We start from the raw sequence: 21,055 nt of genomic DNA on the forward strand, positions 1-21,055 counted from the left end.
TTTCAAAAAACAGTGAACACTGGCTGTTTAACAACATTCAGATTACTTTTGCAGTTGAGAAAACGACTTGTAAATTGTTCAAAAACACTTGAAATTACTTTTTGATTATTTTTCTAGTTTGGCATGGAACACACAATTTAAGCAACACAGGACATCACTAAACAGGCTAACTCTTGTAAAGGCACTAATTTACTTTTGTTGCACTACAAGACAGTTCAACAGTACAGTCCTATGAACAAAAATAAAGTGTTGAGTTTACAGGTAAGTAAACAGTTTTAGGATTGGAGTTTTAGGGGCTAGAACCAAGGTTTCCCAAGGTTCAGGTTGGCACTGAAGGGGCACTAGGGCGGCCGGGTGCAGGCTGCATGATGCCAATGTTTGCCAAAGTGGCTAGAGGGCACCTCTTTGTGGGCTTCTCACTGGCGGCCACTCAGTCTTGGGAATCAAGCTCCTGGGCTTAAGGTAAGGGCAAAGGGGGTCCCAGGTTGGCACCAAGTCCACACGACCAGCGGGGCTAGGGCGGTCGGGTGTAGAGTGCTCAAGGGGTGTTGTGATCCCAATGCTTTTCAATGGAGGATTTCAGTTGTGGAAAAGGACTGCAGGTTGGAGCTAGAAGACTGGACAAAGGGAACCAACGACTGGAGGATGAAGTTGAAGAGCTGCTGGACACCGTAGCTCAGGAACCTTAAAACTCAGTAGCTGCAGTGCAGGGGTCTTCTTTCGTTTTGGGTTCTTCTCACCGTTTCCTGTCGCGGTTGTGGGAATCCTTCAGAATGAGGCTACAGGCGTCGAGGAGAAGATCAGCGGAGGGCATCCAACGCTGGAACACAAGTCAGGATTGGCAGGGGACCTCACTGGAATGTTGGGGCACTCTAACTCGGGGAGTGGGCATCGGGTGCAGAGTGGTGAGAACTCGCTGATCCGGCTGGATCAGGAGTCCTGGCCTGGGCTGGTGTTGGACAAATCCAGTGTCCAATGGAGATCAGAGTTCTTTAGGAAGGCAGGGCAGGTCCTTAGGGTTCTTGGAGGCTGCTTGCTGCAGGACATGCCGGTTTCAGCTTGCAGGGGTTCCAAGCAGGAGACAGGTCAGTAGGGCAGGGGACAAAGCAGTTGTCGTCGTCCTCCTCTTTTGCAGCCCGGCTCTTAGGTCCTTCTTCTTGTCACATTGAATCTGGAGAGGCAAGGCTCAGGGGTACCGCTAAATAGTAGATTCAGGAGTGTACATGCTGGTACCAATGGGTCCCTTCCGGGTGGTGTATACACCCCCTAGTATGCCACCATCCATTGGGAGGGGGGCATAGGCCTCTTCCTGATTGGAGGGGTCCCTCATCACCTTCAAAAACGGCAGGGACTGAGAAGTGGCAGACACTTTACCTCCCCAACCTGAACGGTGGGGATGGCAAAGGTGGGCACACCACCCTTTCTGGCTAGGTTTTCCTGCCGGTTCTGGAACCCAAAATGGGGGTCAGATCCGGTGAAAGCTAGTTGCTGATAGCTGCTCCCAGGCTTTGCTGCTAACAGAGGCGACAGGCCTTTGACGCTCCCTCTTAGAAAACTCTGCCCATCCTGGAGTAGGAGGCTTTACACCTCGGCCAGAATATGCTTTGTTTCCAAACCCAGAGAGCAAAAGCTCTCTACCCAGGAGTCCTGAAACCTGTCTGGTGGTGGCAGAAGGCTGGGAGTCAATCAGGAACCACACCAGGATAAGTCATTTTTTAGGGGGCATCTCTAAGATGCCCTCTGAGTCCATTTTTCATGGCATCAGTGTGGGATTAATTTGCTGGAAGTTGGATACCTAACTTTCCAGACTTCAGCAAAGCCATCGAGGAGCAGTGGAATTTGTGTTAAACTCCCAGCCCATGCATTCAAAATGGCTTCACTGCACTTTCAGATTCTGTGAATGTACACTGTAGGGGCATATTGCTCTTGCAGCTATGCCCTCACCTGGGTATGGTGCACCATGCTTTTAGGGCTGTAAGGCCTGCTAGAGGGGTGACTTGCCATGCTCCAGACAATGTTGGTGGGCATGGCATACAAGGATGTTTGCCATATCGACATTTTAGTTTGGTCAGCACCAAAACACTCAATCTTCATTGGCGGGGTGGGGGTATTAAATGTGAGTGGTTTCTGGGGGTGGCATAATACATGCTGCAGCCCTCAGAGGCCCTCTCTGGTCACAAGGCCCCTGGTACCAGAGGCACCTAATACAATGGACTTACATGTGGCCTAGAGGTGTGCCAATTATGGGTACAAAGGTACAGTTTTAGGAAAGATCATAGGTACCGGGCCTCGTTAGCAGGATCCCAGCACACACTCAGTCAAGTTGGCATCATGTATCTTACAAAAGGTTAGGGGGTAACCATGCAAAAATTGGCACTTTCCTACAGAGTTATATGTTAGACAATCCATATGGTTCAATTATAATTCAGTTTGCGAATAGTATTAATTAAACAAATTCTCAAAAATGAATTAAAAACACATACAAAAGGAATGATTTAATCTAGATTTATTTACTGCCTATTCTTCGATCACTAATCAACACAACCTATGGGTTTAACCTTCATTTCCATTTTCATTGCATTTTTTAAATCAAAGAATTTAAGATAACAAAATTAAAAAGACAGAAAAGATGCAGTTATGGAAGGCATCAGAATGATTAAATACTTACTGCTACAGCAGTCAAAGCTGTGAGAACTCCAGAGAAAAAGCCACCGCCTCGTTGCAGATTATCTCTTACATGGTTCGGTGCAGCCTGGACCTGATCGTTGCCATATTTATGAAATGCCTGCAGGCTATGTGCTACATCTACGTTTCGCAGAATCTCATCATTCTTTTCTTTAATGATATCTGGGAACAACGTTTCTATGGCATCCCTGAAAGAATGCAAAGAAAGGTATAGATGTCTTTAATAGGTTGCAAAAGGAATAAGAGAAAAATATATAAAGAAAACTAAAAAGGTGTCATAATATATTTACATTGGTGAGAGTCAGATTACCTATGCTTATTAAATGGCTAAATATTGTCTAAAGAGAGCTTTAGGGCTTCAACACAAATACACAAATGGCAAATTATTCAGTTAGGACTTTGTTGTGCAGCTTCTCCAGTGTAGTAAGTGCCCCTTTTTATCATGGTCACCCCCACTATTTGCCTGGTATTCAATGCAATTTTGACAGAAAGTGCAGTGGGTTCCTGCTAACCAGGTTCAAGTGCCAGATCTCTTTCCCTAAAACTGTACAATTGTTCCCCTAATTGGTAATACCTTTAGTACCCCTATAGGTCCCTAGTAAGTGGTACCCTAGGGAATGGGTACTCGAGGGTCCCTAAGGGCTGCTGCATGCATTTTGCCACCCCAAGGTACTCCTGACCTAACTCATGCAGACTGCCACTGCAGGCGGAGTGTCTTGGTGCAGACAAAAGTGAAAACACAACATGGCGCACATCCCTTTGTGCCATGCCTGCAGGCACTGCAATGCATGCAGTATAGGTAAGTCACCCATACAGCAAGCCAAATAGCCCTAAGGCATAATGGACTATACTACATGTGTAGAAATATTGCATGAGCAGATATGCCCCTGTGATGTCGAAGTCCGTTCTTAGATGTCACAAGTGAACAGGGAAGCCATTTTAACTACATGTGCTGGACACTGGTAAAAACGAGTTCCCCACCTACATCACGGCTTCACTGAAATATATGGTCTTTGGTATCAAACACCTTGCATTAATAAACCCACACTGATTCTAGCTGTAGATTTATTAATATATGCACCCAGAGAGCACATTTGTGGTTCTCCCGAAAACCTACCAACTACTAATGTGCTGGCTGAGTGGTTCTGATCAGCTTGCCACCACAGAAAAGTCTCTGAATCCCAGGGATAAGAGCCCACACTCTCGGAGGTCAGGAATAAAGCCTTCTCGGTAGAGGGTGTTTTACACCTCCTCCAGCAGGATGACCTGTAAATCAGCATTCAAAAGACTCAGGGAGCTTCAATGAGCCCATGGACTTTGGTATGCGGTTCTGGCTTCCCTCAGATGTTGAGGGGATGCCAACCACCTGCCACAGGTCATTTGGCACCGAGACAGGCGGGAAATTTTGTAGTCAAAGAGGCGTGTTCACCCTCAGGCTAGTTCCATCCCTAAGATGGGCTACCTGATGTGGACACGAAAGTTAACAGTCTGCCATCTTGACGAATTAGGAACTCTGAGACAGGGTTATGCCAACTTCACACAGAAAGTGGTCATATAGGGGGCGTAGTGACCCAAGGGGTAAGTAGCACATTGGCTACTACTCTACACCTCCCCAAACAAGTCTAAATCTAGGATTTAGGGGAGCCCATGGCACCAGGAAATCTGACCCTGCCAAACTGAAAGAAGGACACTGAAGAACCACAAAAGCAAGAACAGAGAACCAGCGACTGACTTGGCGCTAACCCTGCTGGCCTGCCTGTTGTTCCCAACAACTGCGCCATCCTGCAGCTGCTGTCCCTCCAAAAGCTTGGGAGGACTGCCAGTCCTTCAACCAAGACCCAGGAACTCCTGTGGAGTAGTGGAGCTGCTCCACTGTATCCTGCAGGTACCTCAGAAAACCTGTGAGGACTTCAACCCACCAAAACCCGACACTGGAAAACACAACTGCACCCACCCCTTCTAGCCCGAGTCAAAGTGGGACAACAGTGCCAGCTTGGTACCTAGAACCTCCAGAGACGATGCCCACTTTAAGTTTGCCAACAGTTGACTCCCCAACACCACCTGCAGCCTCTTTGTGAAGATCCCCTCTACGGTAAGTGTCTCAGGTTGTGAAAACGAGACACTTGAAACCACCCCTGCACCCAGACGCTCCAGTTCTGCCCGAGGTGACTTGTTGGTGCTGCTTTGAACCATGCCCCATTCTCACCTTAAGTCCAGAAGATTGGTCATGTAAATTGCTGTAAAGTACCTGTAAGCAGTACATGTCTTTCCTCCTAGGATAACATTCTAGCTCCATAAATTGAACAAAGTGTTGACTTATAAAAACTGAAAATATATTTGTAACTCAAAATGTACTTAACTGATCTTGGTGCCAAAAATTATAAAGATAAGTGTTATTTTTCTAAATTGGCATGGATCTCCTTGTTGAGTCATGTGTATCATTTATAGACTGTGTGGATGCAGCAGATCAGATGTCTAATGCTCCTCTCTGATGCGCTTGAGGCTGCTCGACCACACTAACCCTTTGGGGAGCACCTTGGATTGATAGAACAAGCCCCTGTCCACTTATAAGGGATAGCTGAACTCTTTATATAGTATACCATAAAGAGGTATAGTGTGCAAAGAGTCTAGCTTCCGACATCCAGCAGGCCAGATTCATAACAATGTTTTCAAAATACAGAATTTAGAAAGAACCAAGTTCGCATACAAAGCAAACTCTCCGTCCCAGTTTGTTGGTTTCCTCAATCTACTCAGATTGAACATGTTCTTGGGAGAGAAAGAGGTATGGTTTATGTAATGGAAACAGACCTGTAACGCTAACAATACAAGACCATGTGTACTTGTGTCAAGAAATGCCGCCTTCTTGCCTCTACCGACAGAAAGATTATACTGCAATGAATTTGAGTCAAATACATGCTGCGGAGCGGAGGCCTAATGAAGGCAGGTTGCTCTTGTAAAGAATTGCAGTTTTTCCCCACCCACCCATTCCTCAACAGAAACAAACTGACAAAATTGTGTGTGGTTGTGTGGGGGGGGGGGGGGGGGGGGGGGGGGGGGATTACCCATCTTCCATGTACACATGCGTTAATAGGGCAATGCTTCAGTAATTTTGAAAAACAATGAGCTTCCCTAAATTACAAGCATATTTTTAAAGCACCAGCAATTCCATTTTTTGTCCAAGAAAGTATTTATTGCAAAGACTTCAGTATCATAACACAAGCAGCAATTAAGCAGCTCTGTCTATGCTTCAGCACAACTTCAACCACTTTCTCTGGATTACTTTACCAAATGTTACTTTTTTCCTTGTAAAGGGTTAGGTCAGTGGACAGATGACTTACAGGCATTCAGCAGCTCGCTGTGAGTAATATTTTTGCCTGGGTTAAGATGTTTCGGGAACATCCTGGAAGTCGTATTTTTAGTTGGTATGGCGAGGAAGGGTTTCACGGAAATGGAGTAAGAAGGGAGTGTGGGTAAGGTGGGATGGCAAAGTCTCATCCCTTTCTCATTACACTTACAAAGGTTTGCTTTCCTATATTTTGAAAGTCACACCAAGTAGGAGTAACGCAAGTATTTTTACTTACAGTATTAACGTATTTAACAATACTGTGCTTTATTTTTCATGTTAACTCTTTTTAACATTAGTATTAAACAATGAGGAGTGATAACATAATTTTGCATTGCATAATAAGTACAACATCAAAGCATAAAACAGGAGTAGTTAGCATTAAAGCAGGGCCGAAGTTAGCATTAAAATAGTGGAGAAACTTATTTCATGGAAGTCATTCTTTTTAAAAGAAAAGTTTCTGTATAAAAGGTTTGATCACATTCCACCTGTACCCAGCGCATGACAAGAAGCTTTATACCCCACAAATATTGGAGGACCTTAATCAACATAAAGGCAAAAAATGCCCACACCCCTTGAAAGGACTTCCAACATTAACAGATTGTATTAAGGCAAGCGATCAAGCACACTGGAAGGATGTGAACCTCATGTAACTTGTTGACCTATTTCGAGATGGTACACTTGAGAGCGTCTACATGCTACAGTATGAAGACTGTGAGACAATGGGCTTTTCTTGCTAATTGGGACAATTGCAGTAGCACTGAAAAGTTACCTAAAAAGAACTACAGCTAAACACCGTTAATCAGACCATCCACATAGAGGAGGCAGGTCAACTTCTTGTTAGCTGGTTCTATACAGGAGCTGGAGCAAGAGGGTATCTCTCTTCAAGCGTTGAGGGAACAGTGGGAGCCACAGCTAGGCAGTGAATTTAATAATGGATAATGGCAGAAAAGGTTGAAATATCAACAAAAAATATCTCAGACAACGCACTCTTCAAGGTTACACAATACCACATATTACACTTGGCCAACCTATGAGCTTAGTAATATTTTTCAAGGTACCTCTCTGCATGTCCTTTATGCAATTATGAGCAAGTAGACTTTACACACTAGCTGTGGGGGTGACCAGGACAGGGGCCTTTTGAAAGGAAGTCTCCGATAACACTGCACAAATCACAGGCATGACAGGCCTCATTTATATGGATTGGTACATTCATATGGAAGGGTTTATTCCTCCGGCCTTAAAAATTAAAAAGTTAAATCCAAATTTTAGCCCCGTGTTTAGTGAAAATGGAGGACACCATAGTCACACAATTGGCAAAATGGAGAAGAGCTGTGATCCACTTGGCTGAAACCTTTACAAAACCACGGAACAGCTGAAATTTGGAATCATTCCTTCGTGGCAACTTGACATCCATCAGCAATTCCATCAATTGCTCAAGGAAAACTTCAATAATGGGCTACCCCCTTAAACGAGCTAAACATAATTTGCCACAACAGAAGTCAAATTGGCTAAATACAAACAAGTCTTCAAAACATGCATTTGCAATGCAATGGGTCTCACATTTCTGAAAGTTAAAGCTATTGGCATTGTAAATGACATTGTTTTTAACTTTTGTTTTTGTTTGTACTGGAGTGGATGTATGTTGTTTGTAGTGGAATTATGTGGTTTGAATTGGAATGGTTGGGGAAATGTATGGGGTGGAATTGTGTGGTGTGGAGAGGAATAATGTGGCATGGAGAATTGATAGTGGTGATAGCTGTATGGAATAGAAAGAAAGGAATTTTGAGAAGGATAGGGAGTTTGTGCATGAAGTGGCGAATAAACTCCAGACTGAGTAGCCGAAACAGTGAGAGAGAAAGAAGGGGCGAGAAGGGTATAGAGGCATAAATAGGAAGCGCTTGTGTATGCAGAAAACACCGAAAGAAGAGAAGGAGAGTGTGTCTTTGAAGTCTTGATTTTTTGTTTTTATGTTATTGTTAAGAAACCGCATAAAGATCTGAAGTGAACTAACATGAGAAATGCTGGATAAATGTATAAGAAAGAGTGCATATATTTATCTATTCGTATGGTGAACGTGGAGGTGGTGACCAACGGTAGTGGACGCATGCACATGTATGCGCACTGATACATTACTTTTTTAATTTACAAATGTAACTTGATGGGCAACTGTGTTAGCTCACGTAATAGGAGTGTGGGTAAGGTGGGATGGCAAAGTCTCATCCCTTTCTCATTACACTTACAAAGGTTTGCTTTCCTATATTTTGAAAGTCACACCAAGTAGGAGTAACGCAAGTATTTTTACTTACAGTATTAACGTATTTAACAATACTGTGCTTTATTTTTCATGTTAACTCTTTTTAACATTAGTATTAAACAATGAGGAGTGATAACATAATTTTGCATTGCATAATAAGTACAACATCAAAGCATAAAACAGGAGTAGTTAGCATTAAAGCAGGGCCGAAGTTAGCATTAAAATAGTGGAGAAACTTATTTCATGGAAGTCATTCTTTTTAAAAGAAAAGTTTCTGTATAAAAGGTTTGATCACATTCCACCTGTACCCAGCGCATGACAAGAAGCTTTATACCCCACAAATATTGGAGGACCTTAATCAACATAAAGGCAAAAAATGCCCACACCCCTTGAAAGGACTTCCAACATTAACAGATTGTATTAAGGCAAGCGATCAAGCACACTGGAAGGATGTGAACCTCATGTAACTTGTTGACCTATTTCGAGATGGTACACTTGAGAGCGTCTACATGCTACAGTATGAAGACTGTGAGACAATGGGCTTTTCTTGCTAATTGGGACAATTGCAGTAGCACTGAAAAGTTACCTAAAAAGAACTACAGCTAAACACCGTTAATCAGACCATCCACATAGAGGAGGCAGGTCAACTTCTTGTTAGCTGGTTCTATACAGGAGCTGGAGCAAGAGGGTATCTCTCTTCAAGCGTTGAGGGAACAGTGGGAGCCACAGCTAGGCAGTGAATTTAATAATGGATAATGGCAGAAAAGGTTGAAATATCAACAAAAAATATCTCAGACAACGCACTCTTCAAGGTTACACAATACCACATATTACACTTGGCCAACCTATGAGCTTAGTAATATTTTTCAAGGTACCTCTCTGCATGTCCTTTATGCAATTATGAGCAAGTAGACTTTACACACTAGCTGTGGGGGTGACCAGGACAGGGGCCTTTTGAAAGGAAGTCTCCGATAACACTGCACAAATCACAGGCATGACAGGCCTCATTTATATGGATTGGTACATTCATATGGAAGGGTTTATTCCTCCGGCCTTAAAAATTAAAAAGTTAAATCCAAATTTTAGCCCCGTGTTTAGTGAAAATGGAGGACACCATAGTCACACAATTGGCAAAATGGAGAAGAGCTGTGATCCACTTGGCTGAAACCTTTACAAAACCACGGAACAGCTGAAATTTGGAATCATTCCTTCGTGGCAACTTGACATCCATCAGCAATTCCATCAATTGCTCAAGGAAAACTTCAATAATGGGCTACCCCCTTAAACGAGCTAAACATAATTTGCCACAACAGAAGTCAAATTGGCTAAATACAAACAAGTCTTCAAAACATGCATTTGCAATGCAATGGGTCTCACATTTCTGAAAGTTAAAGCTATTGGCATTGTAAATGACATTGTTTTTAACTTTTGTTTTTGTTTGTACTGGAGTGGATGTATGTTGTTTGTAGTGGAATTATGTGGTTTGAATTGGAATGGTTGGGGAAATGTATGGGGTGGAATTGTGTGGTGTGGAGAGGAATAATGTGGCATGGAGAATTGATAGTGGTGATAGCTGTATGGAATAGAAAGAAAGGAATTTTGAGAAGGATAGGGAGTTTGTGCATGAAGTGGCGAATAAACTCCAGACTGAGTAGCCGAAACAGTGAGAGAGAAAGAAGGGGCGAGAAGGGTATAGAGGCATAAATAGGAAGCGCTTGTGTATGCAGAAAACACCGAAAGAAGAGAAGGAGAGTGTGTCTTTGAAGTCTTGATTTTTTGTTTTTATGTTATTGTTAAGAAACCGCATAAAGATCTGAAGTGAACTAACATGAGAAATGCTGGATAAATGTATAAGAAAGAGTGCATATATTTATCTATTCGTATGGTGAACGTGGAGGTGGTGACCAACGGTAGTGGACGCATGCACATGTATGCGCACTGATACATTACTTTTTTAATTTACAAATGTAACTTGATGGGCAACTGTGTTAGCTCACGTAATAGGAGTGTGGGTAAGGTGGGATGGCAAAGTCTCATCCCTTTCTCATTACACTTACAAAGGTTTGCTTTCCTATATTTTGAAAGTCACACCAAGTAGGAGTAACGCAAGTATTTTTACTTACAGTATTAACGTATTTAACAATACTGTGCTTTATTTTTCATGTTAACTCTTTTTAACATTAGTATTAAACAATGAGGAGTGATAACATAATTTTGCATTGCATAATAAGTACAACATCAAAGCATAAAACAGGAGTAGTTAGCATTAAAGCAGGGCCGAAGTTAGCATTAAAATAGTGGAGAAACTTATTTCATGGAAGTCATTCTTTTTAAAAGAAAAGTTTCTGTATAAAAGGTTTGATCACATTCCACCTGTACCCAGCGCATGACAAGAAGCTTTATACCCCACAAATATTGGAGGACCTTAATCAACATAAAGGCAAAAAATGCCCACACCCCTTGAAAGGACTTCCAACATTAACAGATTGTATTAAGGCAAGCGATCAAGCACACTGGAAGGATGTGAACCTCATGTAACTTGTTGACCTATTTCGAGATGGTACACTTGAGAGCGTCTACATGCTACAGTATGAAGACTGTGAGACAATGGGCTTTTCTTGCTAATTGGGACAATTGCAGTAGCACTGAAAAGTTACCTAAAAAGAACTACAGCTAAACACCGTTAATCAGACCATCCACATAGAGGAGGCAGGTCAACTTCTTGTTAGCTGGTTCTATACAGGAGCTGGAGCAAGAGGGTATCTCTCTTCAAGCGTTGAGGGAACAGTGGGAGCCACAGCTAGGCAGTGAATTTAATAATGGATAATGGCAGAAAAGGTTGAAATATCAACAAAAAATATCTCAGACAACGCACTCTTCAAGGTTACACAATACCACATATTACACTTGGCCAACCTATGAGCTTAGTAATATTTTTCAAGGTACCTCTCTGCATGTCCTTTATGCAATTATGAGCAAGTAGACTTTACACACTAGCTGTGGGGGTGACCAGGACAGGGGCCTTTTGAAAGGAAGTCTCCGATAACACTGCACAAATCACAGGCATGACAGGCCTCATTTATATGGATTGGTACATTCATATGGAAGGGTTTATTCCTCCGGCCTTAAAAATTAAAAAGTTAAATCCAAATTTTAGCCCCGTGTTTAGTGAAAATGGAGGACACCATAGTCACACAATTGGCAAAATGGAGAAGAGCTGTGATCCACTTGGCTGAAACCTTTACAAAACCACGGAACAGCTGAAATTTGGAATCATTCCTTCGTGGCAACTTGACATCCATCAGCAATTCCATCAATTGCTCAAGGAAAACTTCAATAATGGGCTACCCCCTTAAACGAGCTAAACATAATTTGCCACAACAGAAGTCAAATTGGCTAAATACAAACAAGTCTTCAAAACATGCATTTGCAATGCAATGGGTCTCACATTTCTGAAAGTTAAAGCTATTGGCATTGTAAATGACATTGTTTTTAACTTTTGTTTTTGTTTGTACTGGAGTGGATGTATGTTGTTTGTAGTGGAATTATGTGGTTTGAATTGGAATGGTTGGGGAAATGTATGGGGTGGAATTGTGTGGTGTGGAGAGGAATAATGTGGCATGAAGAATTGATAGTGGTGATAGCTGTATGGAATAGAAAGAAAGGAATTTTGAGAAGGATAGGGAGTTTGTGCATGAAGTGGCGAATAAACTCCAGACTGAGTAGCCGAAACAGTGAGAGAGAAAGAAGGGGCGAGAAGGGTATAGAGGCATAAATAGGAAGCGCTTGTGTATGCAGAAAACACCGAAAGAAGAGAAGGAGAGTGTGTCTTTGAAGTCTTGATTTTTTGTTTTTATGTTATTGTTAAGAAACCGCATAAAGATCTGAAGTGAACTAACATGAGAAATGCTGGATAAATGTATAAGAAAGAGTGCATATATTTATCTATTCGTATGGTGAACGTGGAGGTGGTGACCAACGGTAGTGGACGCATGCACATGTATGCGCACTGATACATTACTTTTTTAATTTACAAATGTAACTTGATGGGCAACTGTGTTAGCTCACGTAATAGGAAAAGTAAACAACAATTTTAAAACATGTAATGTGACCGGATGATCTGGGAACACCGCCTGAAATATCGAAGGAAGTAAGAAACCTCGGAATGACCATGGACTCAAAGTTATCAGTGAATGCCCAAGTGGACAAACTAGCAAGATCAAGCGTTGTTACTATAGAAACTCTGCGACAAATGTTCCCCAATTTGGGATTCTCACACAAGGTCCACGCTACCATGTACCTTGTTTTGTCCGAACTCAATTACACCAATAGCCTCTACCATGGATCACCTTGAACGACCATAAAAAGACTACAAAAGAGTCAGAACTCGGCTGCCAGACTACTCTTACATATAAAATCGCTAGCCCACATCTCCCCTTCCTTGAAAGCCCTGCATTGGTTACCCGTTGCCAGAAGATCCTCGCTCAAACTGCTTTGTATCACCCACAAAGCGATACATGGAACGGGACCACTCTTCATCAGGATGAAAATCACCAAACACAAAGAAACTTCCACTCTCGCCTCGAAAACCCAAGATACAAGAAAAAACAATGGGTGGCACATCATTCACTATTCAAGCAGCCAAACTATGGAACTCTCTACCTTCCAACATTAGATCCACGGATAACCACCTTATCTTCACAAAACTACTCAAGAATTTGCTCTCCCTCACATAACAGGAAAGAAATGTAAACCGGATTGTTTACCCAAGCCTAAAGTTAAATATTGAATTATCCAAAACGGTGCCACCAAATAATAAAAACTACCCAGCGCCAAGAGACCTGTCGGTGTACGTGCGCTCAACAAATACTCAATAATATAACATAACCACCATACGCAAACAGATTGAAATATACTGCATATCTCTCTGTTTATAAGCATGTATTTGGCAGGGCTCGAAAAATGTACTCGCCCGCTCGCAAATGCGAGTGAATTTTGTGAAGGTCGAGTCAGTTTCAAGGCCTACTTGACCGGCCTGGCGAGTGCTATCTGGCAGTGGTGCAGTAGCATGTGAAGCCTCTAGGGGGCAGCATGATACGAGTGCAGGTGGTGCGGTGCGCGGTAAAAGGCTCTAGGGGGCAGCATGCATGCACCACCTAACTTAGTGGTGGTGGTGTTGTGGTGCGCTGCCTATTTGGGTGCCAGAGCCGTCAATCTTGTAGCGCGCAAAAGCGCTACCAATGACGGCCCTGGCCTGCCCCCACGCTGTGCTGCTTAAAGTGCAGCAGTGACGTAGCACGCCAACACGCACTCTCCTCGGTGGAGTCGGGACTCGGGACAGAGTGCAGGGCGATTTGGCCTGCAGAGGTGAGTCAGTTTCGACAACTGCTGAGCTGACTGATCCGTCATGTGTCACCCTTTCCCCGGCCTTGCGCCGGCTCCCTTCCTCCTGTAATTACCACTCCCCAAGGCCTACGAGAATGGTCTGCTCCTCGACGCTGTGAATAATTTGAGGTTGGTCGCTGTATGGGCATCCTGCCCATTAATAATGCCATGACTTCCCTCCGCAAACAGAGCCCCTACCAATTAGAGAGCCGCCCCCGCCGACGGATGCGCACCTCTCAACACCTCTCCAACAGACCTCACTCCCTCCGTGTCCGGCATGCCCCAAACTGGCCAGCAAACTTCCACCACCTGGCCCGCATCCCCGCCCACCCCCTTAATGTCCATGAGCCTCTACCCCAGCCAGCCCAGTGCAGAGCACACCCCTTCTCCTGGACCCCCTGCCTCGAACCCTCCGCGCAGTTATCCATTTTCTTCCCCTTATTTTTTAGGGCAACTGTCTGCGTGGCACCCCCGCTCCCATCACCCTACTGTCGGCAGTTCCACATAGGCCACCACCAGCACCCCCACCGAAAACCCCTCCCCACTGTCCTGCTGAGCCACCCTTGCGCTCCCGACCCCAAACAAGCATCCGCGAACTTCCCCTGAGCCCCCATCAATCTCCAAACAACCAGCCAACCTCCCCGACACCCCTCCCTGTGCACAAGTCCTCCCGGGCTGAGGTTGCGGGCGGTGTGTGGTCTTCTCCGTGCGCTGTAACATGAGAAAGGTGAAAGAGACGAGATTGGCAGCAGGGACGGGGCAGTGTTTGAAGAGAGATAGTGGGTTGCAATGTGGAGCTCTATGAGTGCAGTGTCGGGGTAATTCTAGGGGTAACTAATAACACCAAGAATGCTGGGACTTGTAGTCTTTGGTATACACCATGGTCAATTGACAACAATCCCATTCCGACGCGCGTCACTGCCCGCAAGACACCGCCTCGTCCTTCCCTGTATACAATAACTTTCACAATTACTTGCCACTCCGCGATGTCAGTGCCTGCGTGCGGCACAAGACCTCTTGCCCCTAATCCGCCCAGAAACCAACCTCCAAACTAGCCCAGGCCCGACCCCCACGGTCCCGAGCCAGTGAAGCCAGCACCAAGAACCCCAGGTACTCCCCCTATCCTCTGACACCCCTTGCGCCGTCCATGATCGGCTGAAATGGGGGGTGGGGGAGGTGGGGGGGGGGGGTGACGAATACTTTCCTATACCTTCCTCTGCCATAGATCCTTGCTGTCCCACCCACTCCTACATCTACTTGCATTGCACCATCTACGAGCGTCCCTTCCCTCTACTCTTTCATTCGCACCGTCGCCAAACAGGACCCCTGCTTATTCAGGAGGGCGACCCCCCCCTCTCCACGCTCCCCAGCCCCCACCACCTTCCCCCTGCTGCCCCGTGTCCCTCGCCCTTGGTCCATATCAGGTTACACGTAGAATAAAAAAAGAGGCATACATACACGAATGTACACAAACATATTTGGTTTTATAGATTCTCTTTCGAAGACGTGGACACCTTAGCTTGAGAGTGAGAACCGAATAGAAAATAATAAAAGCTGACATGTTGTTTGTGCAACCCTTTCAAAATGCTTTGTTCGCGGTTTTCCTCTGGGTATTCATTTAGCACCAAGTGAGGCTGCACTTAGCGCCGCCTTAAAAGGGGACCGGTGCGCGTTTTTTCTGTTTAGTTGGTTCATTTTGTTGTCTTTATTAGATGTACCAACCTCTCTGGTTTTGGGTTATGCTTAAACCGAGGCATTGCCTCGTCCACATTTGATTTGGTAATCTTAGCTTAGTACGCTGCAACTGAATTTTATCCCCTTTGGTCTTAATAAGATTCGATATTGTGCATTGTTACAGTTGAAAATGAATAACTGAATGTTGTATGACAATGTAAAGCGTTGCGTGCAAATTAGCATGGGAATGAATTGTATGCATTATTGTGGAAGGAAAGAATTAGAATGACATTGGTGTAGTAAGGTCAAATGACAGTTGCACTGTGAAGCAAGTCCTAAACTGTGCCCTTGAAAATGCAATCTCGGGCTGCGCTGCTGCATAAGAAAACAAAATGATCACCTCTGTAGAGCAAAAGCACTTTTTTGTGGATGCACACACATGTTCTACCTAATGGAAACATGTACTCATGGCTCCCAACATGTGGGCAGAGCCAAAGCCCCTCTCTAGTAATGCTCACTTCAATTGCCTGGTGACAGCTACGTTGTCAAGCCAGACCATGTGCAATTTGTTTACAGTCCGTGCTGTGCCCATATAAACTGTTTAAAAAAGGTTCGCTTTTCCCGGATGAAGCGCATGAGGAGAGTTTGATTTGGCTGTTTGTGTTGCACCGTAGGGTTTCTATACTTGCACTTATAAACGTCCTAACTTCTGTCAATTATCTGAAGGTACAAAGGAAATTAAATGTCTTCCCAGAGTTTATAATACTGCTATGCAAGTTGCATTAGAACATTGTGTGGTGAATGTACTATGCTGTCGTTTGTGAATATTTGTATGTTTCCTCACCTTCATTGGGTTGTTGGTGCTGCAAATGTTTTGAAAAAAGTCCATAATGCGATCAATTTGTGGGTCGAGTGCATTGCTGTTAGGTCGAGTAGAAAAGTCTACTCACTCGACCTGCAGGTCAAGTAAGATTTTTTAGATTTGTCGAGCCCTGATTTGTAATATAGATGTGTATTGCTTTGTATAAGCGTGTAGAATACTTACGTTAAAAAAAATGATATACAGAAATTAATCAGTTCTGCTTAACAAAATGTATATATTACCGATAGTTACATTATTCTATGTTTTTAACAGGTTTATAAGTGACTGCATAAATAAGTAAATATTTGTGTCATATCTATTTATCTACAATTGCTTCACTATTGATCTAAAATATATTATATATACTGTGGTAAATAAAATTACCGAACTATTTTTCTATACATTAAATGACAATAAGGATAGCTCAATCAAATGAGAGGCAGAGTCTGTGGTATCTGAGTCATACGGGCTTTAATGAAATGCCTCGAGGCATGGGACATCGAGTTCCATCACCACAAAGGTTCAGGAAGGGACATTCAACATTTTATTAACATCACACAATATATATAGTAAAACAGTATAATTGAGTCGAATACAGTAGGCGTAACAGGTGAAAAGAGAGAGATAAGAACACATGTGCGTAACAGGAGGCGTGTAAGAAGGCGTACACGTGGGCGTACACTTGACATGTCAGAGAAACGTCACATGAAACGTCACAAGTGGGTGGATGCTTAGAGAAAGTTTGCAGGATCAGCAGAAACTTTTGGCCTTTATGCGCGCGCAACTGAGCATGACGTGTAACTGGGGAGAACTGGGGGCTTTGACATTTACACTAGTAGAGGAGACTAATGTCTGGGATGTCAGAACGACCTGCACCTATAGCATATCTGGTATCTTATGTTTGGAGGATGTAGTGTCTGAAGTAAAAGGTCTCTCGGGCAGAGGCCGTTCATCACTGAATGCTAGTGCGTGCATATGAATCTTCATGTAGGGTGCGGGGGCCATGGGCCTACCATGGTAACGGTGCAGTAAATTACTTGCATGGAGACAGGAAGGCAGGGCGGCAGGGCCCTTTGCTCTGCAGCCGGGAATATGTTTACCTATTTAACTAGACTGGAATGTGTTTTTCGTGGAGGCTGAGCTGATAACTGTAGGCAAAATATCGTCTTAGCAGGCAAGCAGGCCGAGCCGGGCACCGCTCGTCTGAGCAGGATGTAAGGTAGAGGTCAGGGATGCATACCTAAACTGTAGCTTTCAGAGACAGAAAAGAACTTGGAGTCTCGTTAAGGGCCTGGCTTGACTGGGCCAGGAAACATGGAGAAAACGTGTGCTTTATTCAAAAGTGTACCATATAAAGACGTTGGCACCATAGGCCTAGAAGCTTAATTAACGTGATTTTCTTGGGGAACTGTATAACTGACATGTTAACGTTAGACGCAAATGCATATGCGTCTTTCTAGCATGCACGGGAAAGGAATTACATGACATACAAGGGGTACGTGTGTATGGAAGGGGTGCGAGTGGGGGACACATTAGCTACCTGAAAATTTCTATTACCTTAATACTAATTTAAAGTACACTTGAAAGCCAGAGCTTCTTTAACACCTTCAATGCTACAGCAATTCAACCCGGATGCTGCACTTCCTTGAATCCCATTGTTCATGACGAGCTCAGCTCGTCATGAGCACACGAGCAGTGTACTGCATGACGAGCTGAGCTCGTCATGAGCATGGAAGGGGTTAATGCATCTTTAATCTACATATACTACCATCCTTTATGCATCTATATACCTTCCATGTACTTCTATCTTTATTACTTTTAGATCTATATATTTATTTTACTTATTTATTACTTTTCTTTTAATTCATCATATCCAATGCACTACCCTACTTTTCACCCTATAATGCTCTCAAAATATCCTCTAGCTCAACTCTCCGACTCATCCAAACCTCTTTCTACTACTCTTTCTCACCCTATACCTCTATCAATATATCCATTACCTCCACTCTCTCATTCATCCCAAACCCCATACCACTTCTATGATCCCCAAAAATAACCCTTTCAAGACTCTTCCCTACTCCACCCCTCCCTGCATCATCTCATACCTCATTTACTGTTCCTATCCCCCCAAAAAGTCTTTTTCAACCCCTCCCTCTGACTCCTACCCCTCCACCTCCATTTTACTCATCCCGCTCCACCTCCCTTTAACTCATTCCAAGCCTTCTCCTACTGCTATAAGCTGTAAAAACAAAAAAATCTAACTCCTTTCCTTCTATCCCTCCAATATCCTTTTCAAACCAGATAACAGATTAAGATGTCCACCACTCAAATTAATTTCATATTTCACTATACTAATTCACCACTAATCATTTATGGGCTCCAGAGTAGCATGCTACTCGCCAAAAAAGCACTTTAACACCTCATCAGGGGTAGCAAGCGCTATTTACATTCAAACCTTTTTTTACCTTCTCTATCCCTCCTCAATCTAAATAATCTAACATATCCACCACTCAAATTACGGTCATATACTAATTCACCACTAATCCTTTCTGGGTTCCGAAGTAGCGTGATACTCGCCCAAAAAGCACTACAATACAATACAATACAATCTGGCTATTCCCAAAAACAAACATTTCAGCGGGGCCTCAGCTGACTATAATAATTAAATTGCCTCGATCACATGTATCTTCAGCACAGTGACATCCCCAGCTCATGGCAATCATCACAACATAGGGAAGTCCCAACGACTTCCGGTGATTATTCTATATATTTATTTTTTATCTCAACTGTTTTTCTTAAACATGACCGTAGAGCATAGGTTTACCCTGCTTGTTTTTCCAATACATTGTGTTCCGAAATTGTGGTCTCTGTGACCAGTGACCCGCTAGGTACGGCATCAACCTTTCACAACTGTATGCCGCAGATCCGTAAATGGATGTCCCAGAACTGACTGGTAAACTCAGGTAAAACAGAGGCGCTGGTCTTCGGAATGGAACCCTCTTTCTAGTCTACCACGTGGTGGACATTGGAACTCGGCACACTCTCAACCTCAGTCACTATGGTTAAGAATCTGGGAGTGGTATTTGACAATCAACTGAATTTCGAAGGCCACATCAACTCGCCTAAATAGGTGCCTTTTTTTTCTAAGAAACTTCTTATAAATGTTTTTCCGTTTATCCCAAGGGATCTGCAATAAACTGACTGTGACCCTCATTCTTTCTAGAGTTGATTATTTCAATGCCGTTTTTGTTAACATTGAAAAGAAATGTCTTAAATTGCAAATTTTGCAAAATGCGGCAGCCAGGCTACTTCTGGGCATTCCCAATAGAGAATCTGTCTCCACTTCCCTCTCTTTTGCATTGGCTCCCCATAAAAAGGCGTACTGAGTTCAAGGCACTCTGCATCGCTTTTAGGGCAACCAATTGTAAGGGGACAGATTATTTTAGGGTAAATTTCAATTGGTACATTCCCTCCAGAACACTTCGTTCAGCTACAGCTCTCAACCTAGTTGTTACCAAATTCAAACAGGTTCAATGGGGGGGAAGGAGTTTTGTGGGCTGCATCTCAGGACTTTTGAATTCCCTACCTTTCGCCCTGAGAAAAGAACAGTCCTACTAGCCTTCAGGAAGGCTCTTAAGACTTGGGTTTTTAAACAGTAGTTCTTCTGCATACATCTAATCTTATTCACTTGCCTTTACTTGATTTCAGCTTCTAGACAACCTCTGGTTTTAGCATGCTCTACACATTTTATTTTCATTTAATTTCTAAAAGACATCTCTCAATTTACCCTCATTTAAGAGGGCCACTTACAAAGGGCCTTTTTAAGGTCTTAAAAGAAAACAGAGTACCCTCCTCCCATCCGTCTCTGCAAATTGACTGACTTTAACAGGCCCTTGGACCAAAAATGTTGAGGTGATTAAAAATATGGACACAGCTATTCATTGGCTGAAAAGAAAATACCTAGGCCTCAGTAAACAGTGGCACACATGGTTTTTATCTAAACAAGATCTTTCTGCTGCTGAAAGCAAATGCTCAAAAATGCTTGATTGCATCTTGGAAGGAGGGAGAGGAGAGACGAGTGGAGGCCACTGAGGGGTTAATGTGAGAGGAGGGCCACATGTGGTGCTGTACCGCTTCATGGAGAAGGCGGAGGAGCGAAATGTTATTTTTCTAGGTCTCACCTTCTGCGGACAATGCAGACCTACTGGTTTTGAAGTTGCTTTTTACCAAACTGCACCCTTCCGGGCATACAGCACCCTAGACTCTGAGAGGAAGCTGTAATGTGGATGGAATAAATTAGAGATGCGCATGGGTGAAAAGTACAGTTAGATTCTAGCGAAGTAAGAAAGAACAAAGTGATGCGAATGGTACAAGAAGGGAGAGATGGGTGAGGGAGAAACAGGCAAACAGAGGAAAAGAGAGTGAGACACGCTACAGAGGGATGGGTGGGAGGGAGGTCCCATGCTCACTACACCACTGGATTAAGCTAGAATTGGTGATGCCCTGAAACCGGTCCTAGGATGCTGGTTTCTGGTCCAGGGAGGACCTGGCTTGGCAGTTTGGGCTAGACTGTTGCCACAAGGAACAGGGTCAAGACTAATTTGCATATGGCTGGGTCCAAACAGGGGTGGTTGCCAGTTTGCAGTCCCACATTATGGATCAGGTAAGGACCCTGCCTGCAGTTAAAGTAATATTTTTGCCCTTATTTTAATGCTGTTCAAACTTGTATCTGTGGTTCATTAATTGAAAGCCTTTATTATTAGGCCGAGCGCTCCAAGTAAATATTGTAAGCTCTGACTGCACTACTGACAGTGGTTTCTGTATAACAATGTGTATAAATGTTTTCAAA

General features: G+C 43.6%; 1 protein-coding gene across 2 annotated transcripts in view; it reads right to left on the reverse strand.

Annotated features, from left to right (window-relative positions):
• Positions 1–21,055, reverse strand: part of BFAR (bifunctional apoptosis regulator) — a 357,188-nt gene that overhangs the window by 234,761 nt on the left and 101,372 nt on the right. For both annotated transcript variants that reach the window (XM_086941352.1, XM_086941351.1), the window contains exon 4: positions 2,669–2,873. In XM_086941352.1, coding sequence (XP_086797478.1) covers positions 2,669–2,873 — 205 coding nt within the window. The remainder of the gene's footprint in view (positions 1–2,668; positions 2,874–21,055) is intronic.

The sequence above is a fragment of the Lissotriton vulgaris genome, chromosome 10 (genome assembly GCF_964263255.1).
Source record: "Lissotriton vulgaris chromosome 10, aLisVul1.2, whole genome shotgun sequence".
NCBI classification, from domain to species: Eukaryota; Metazoa; Chordata; class Amphibia; order Caudata; family Salamandridae; genus Lissotriton; species Lissotriton vulgaris.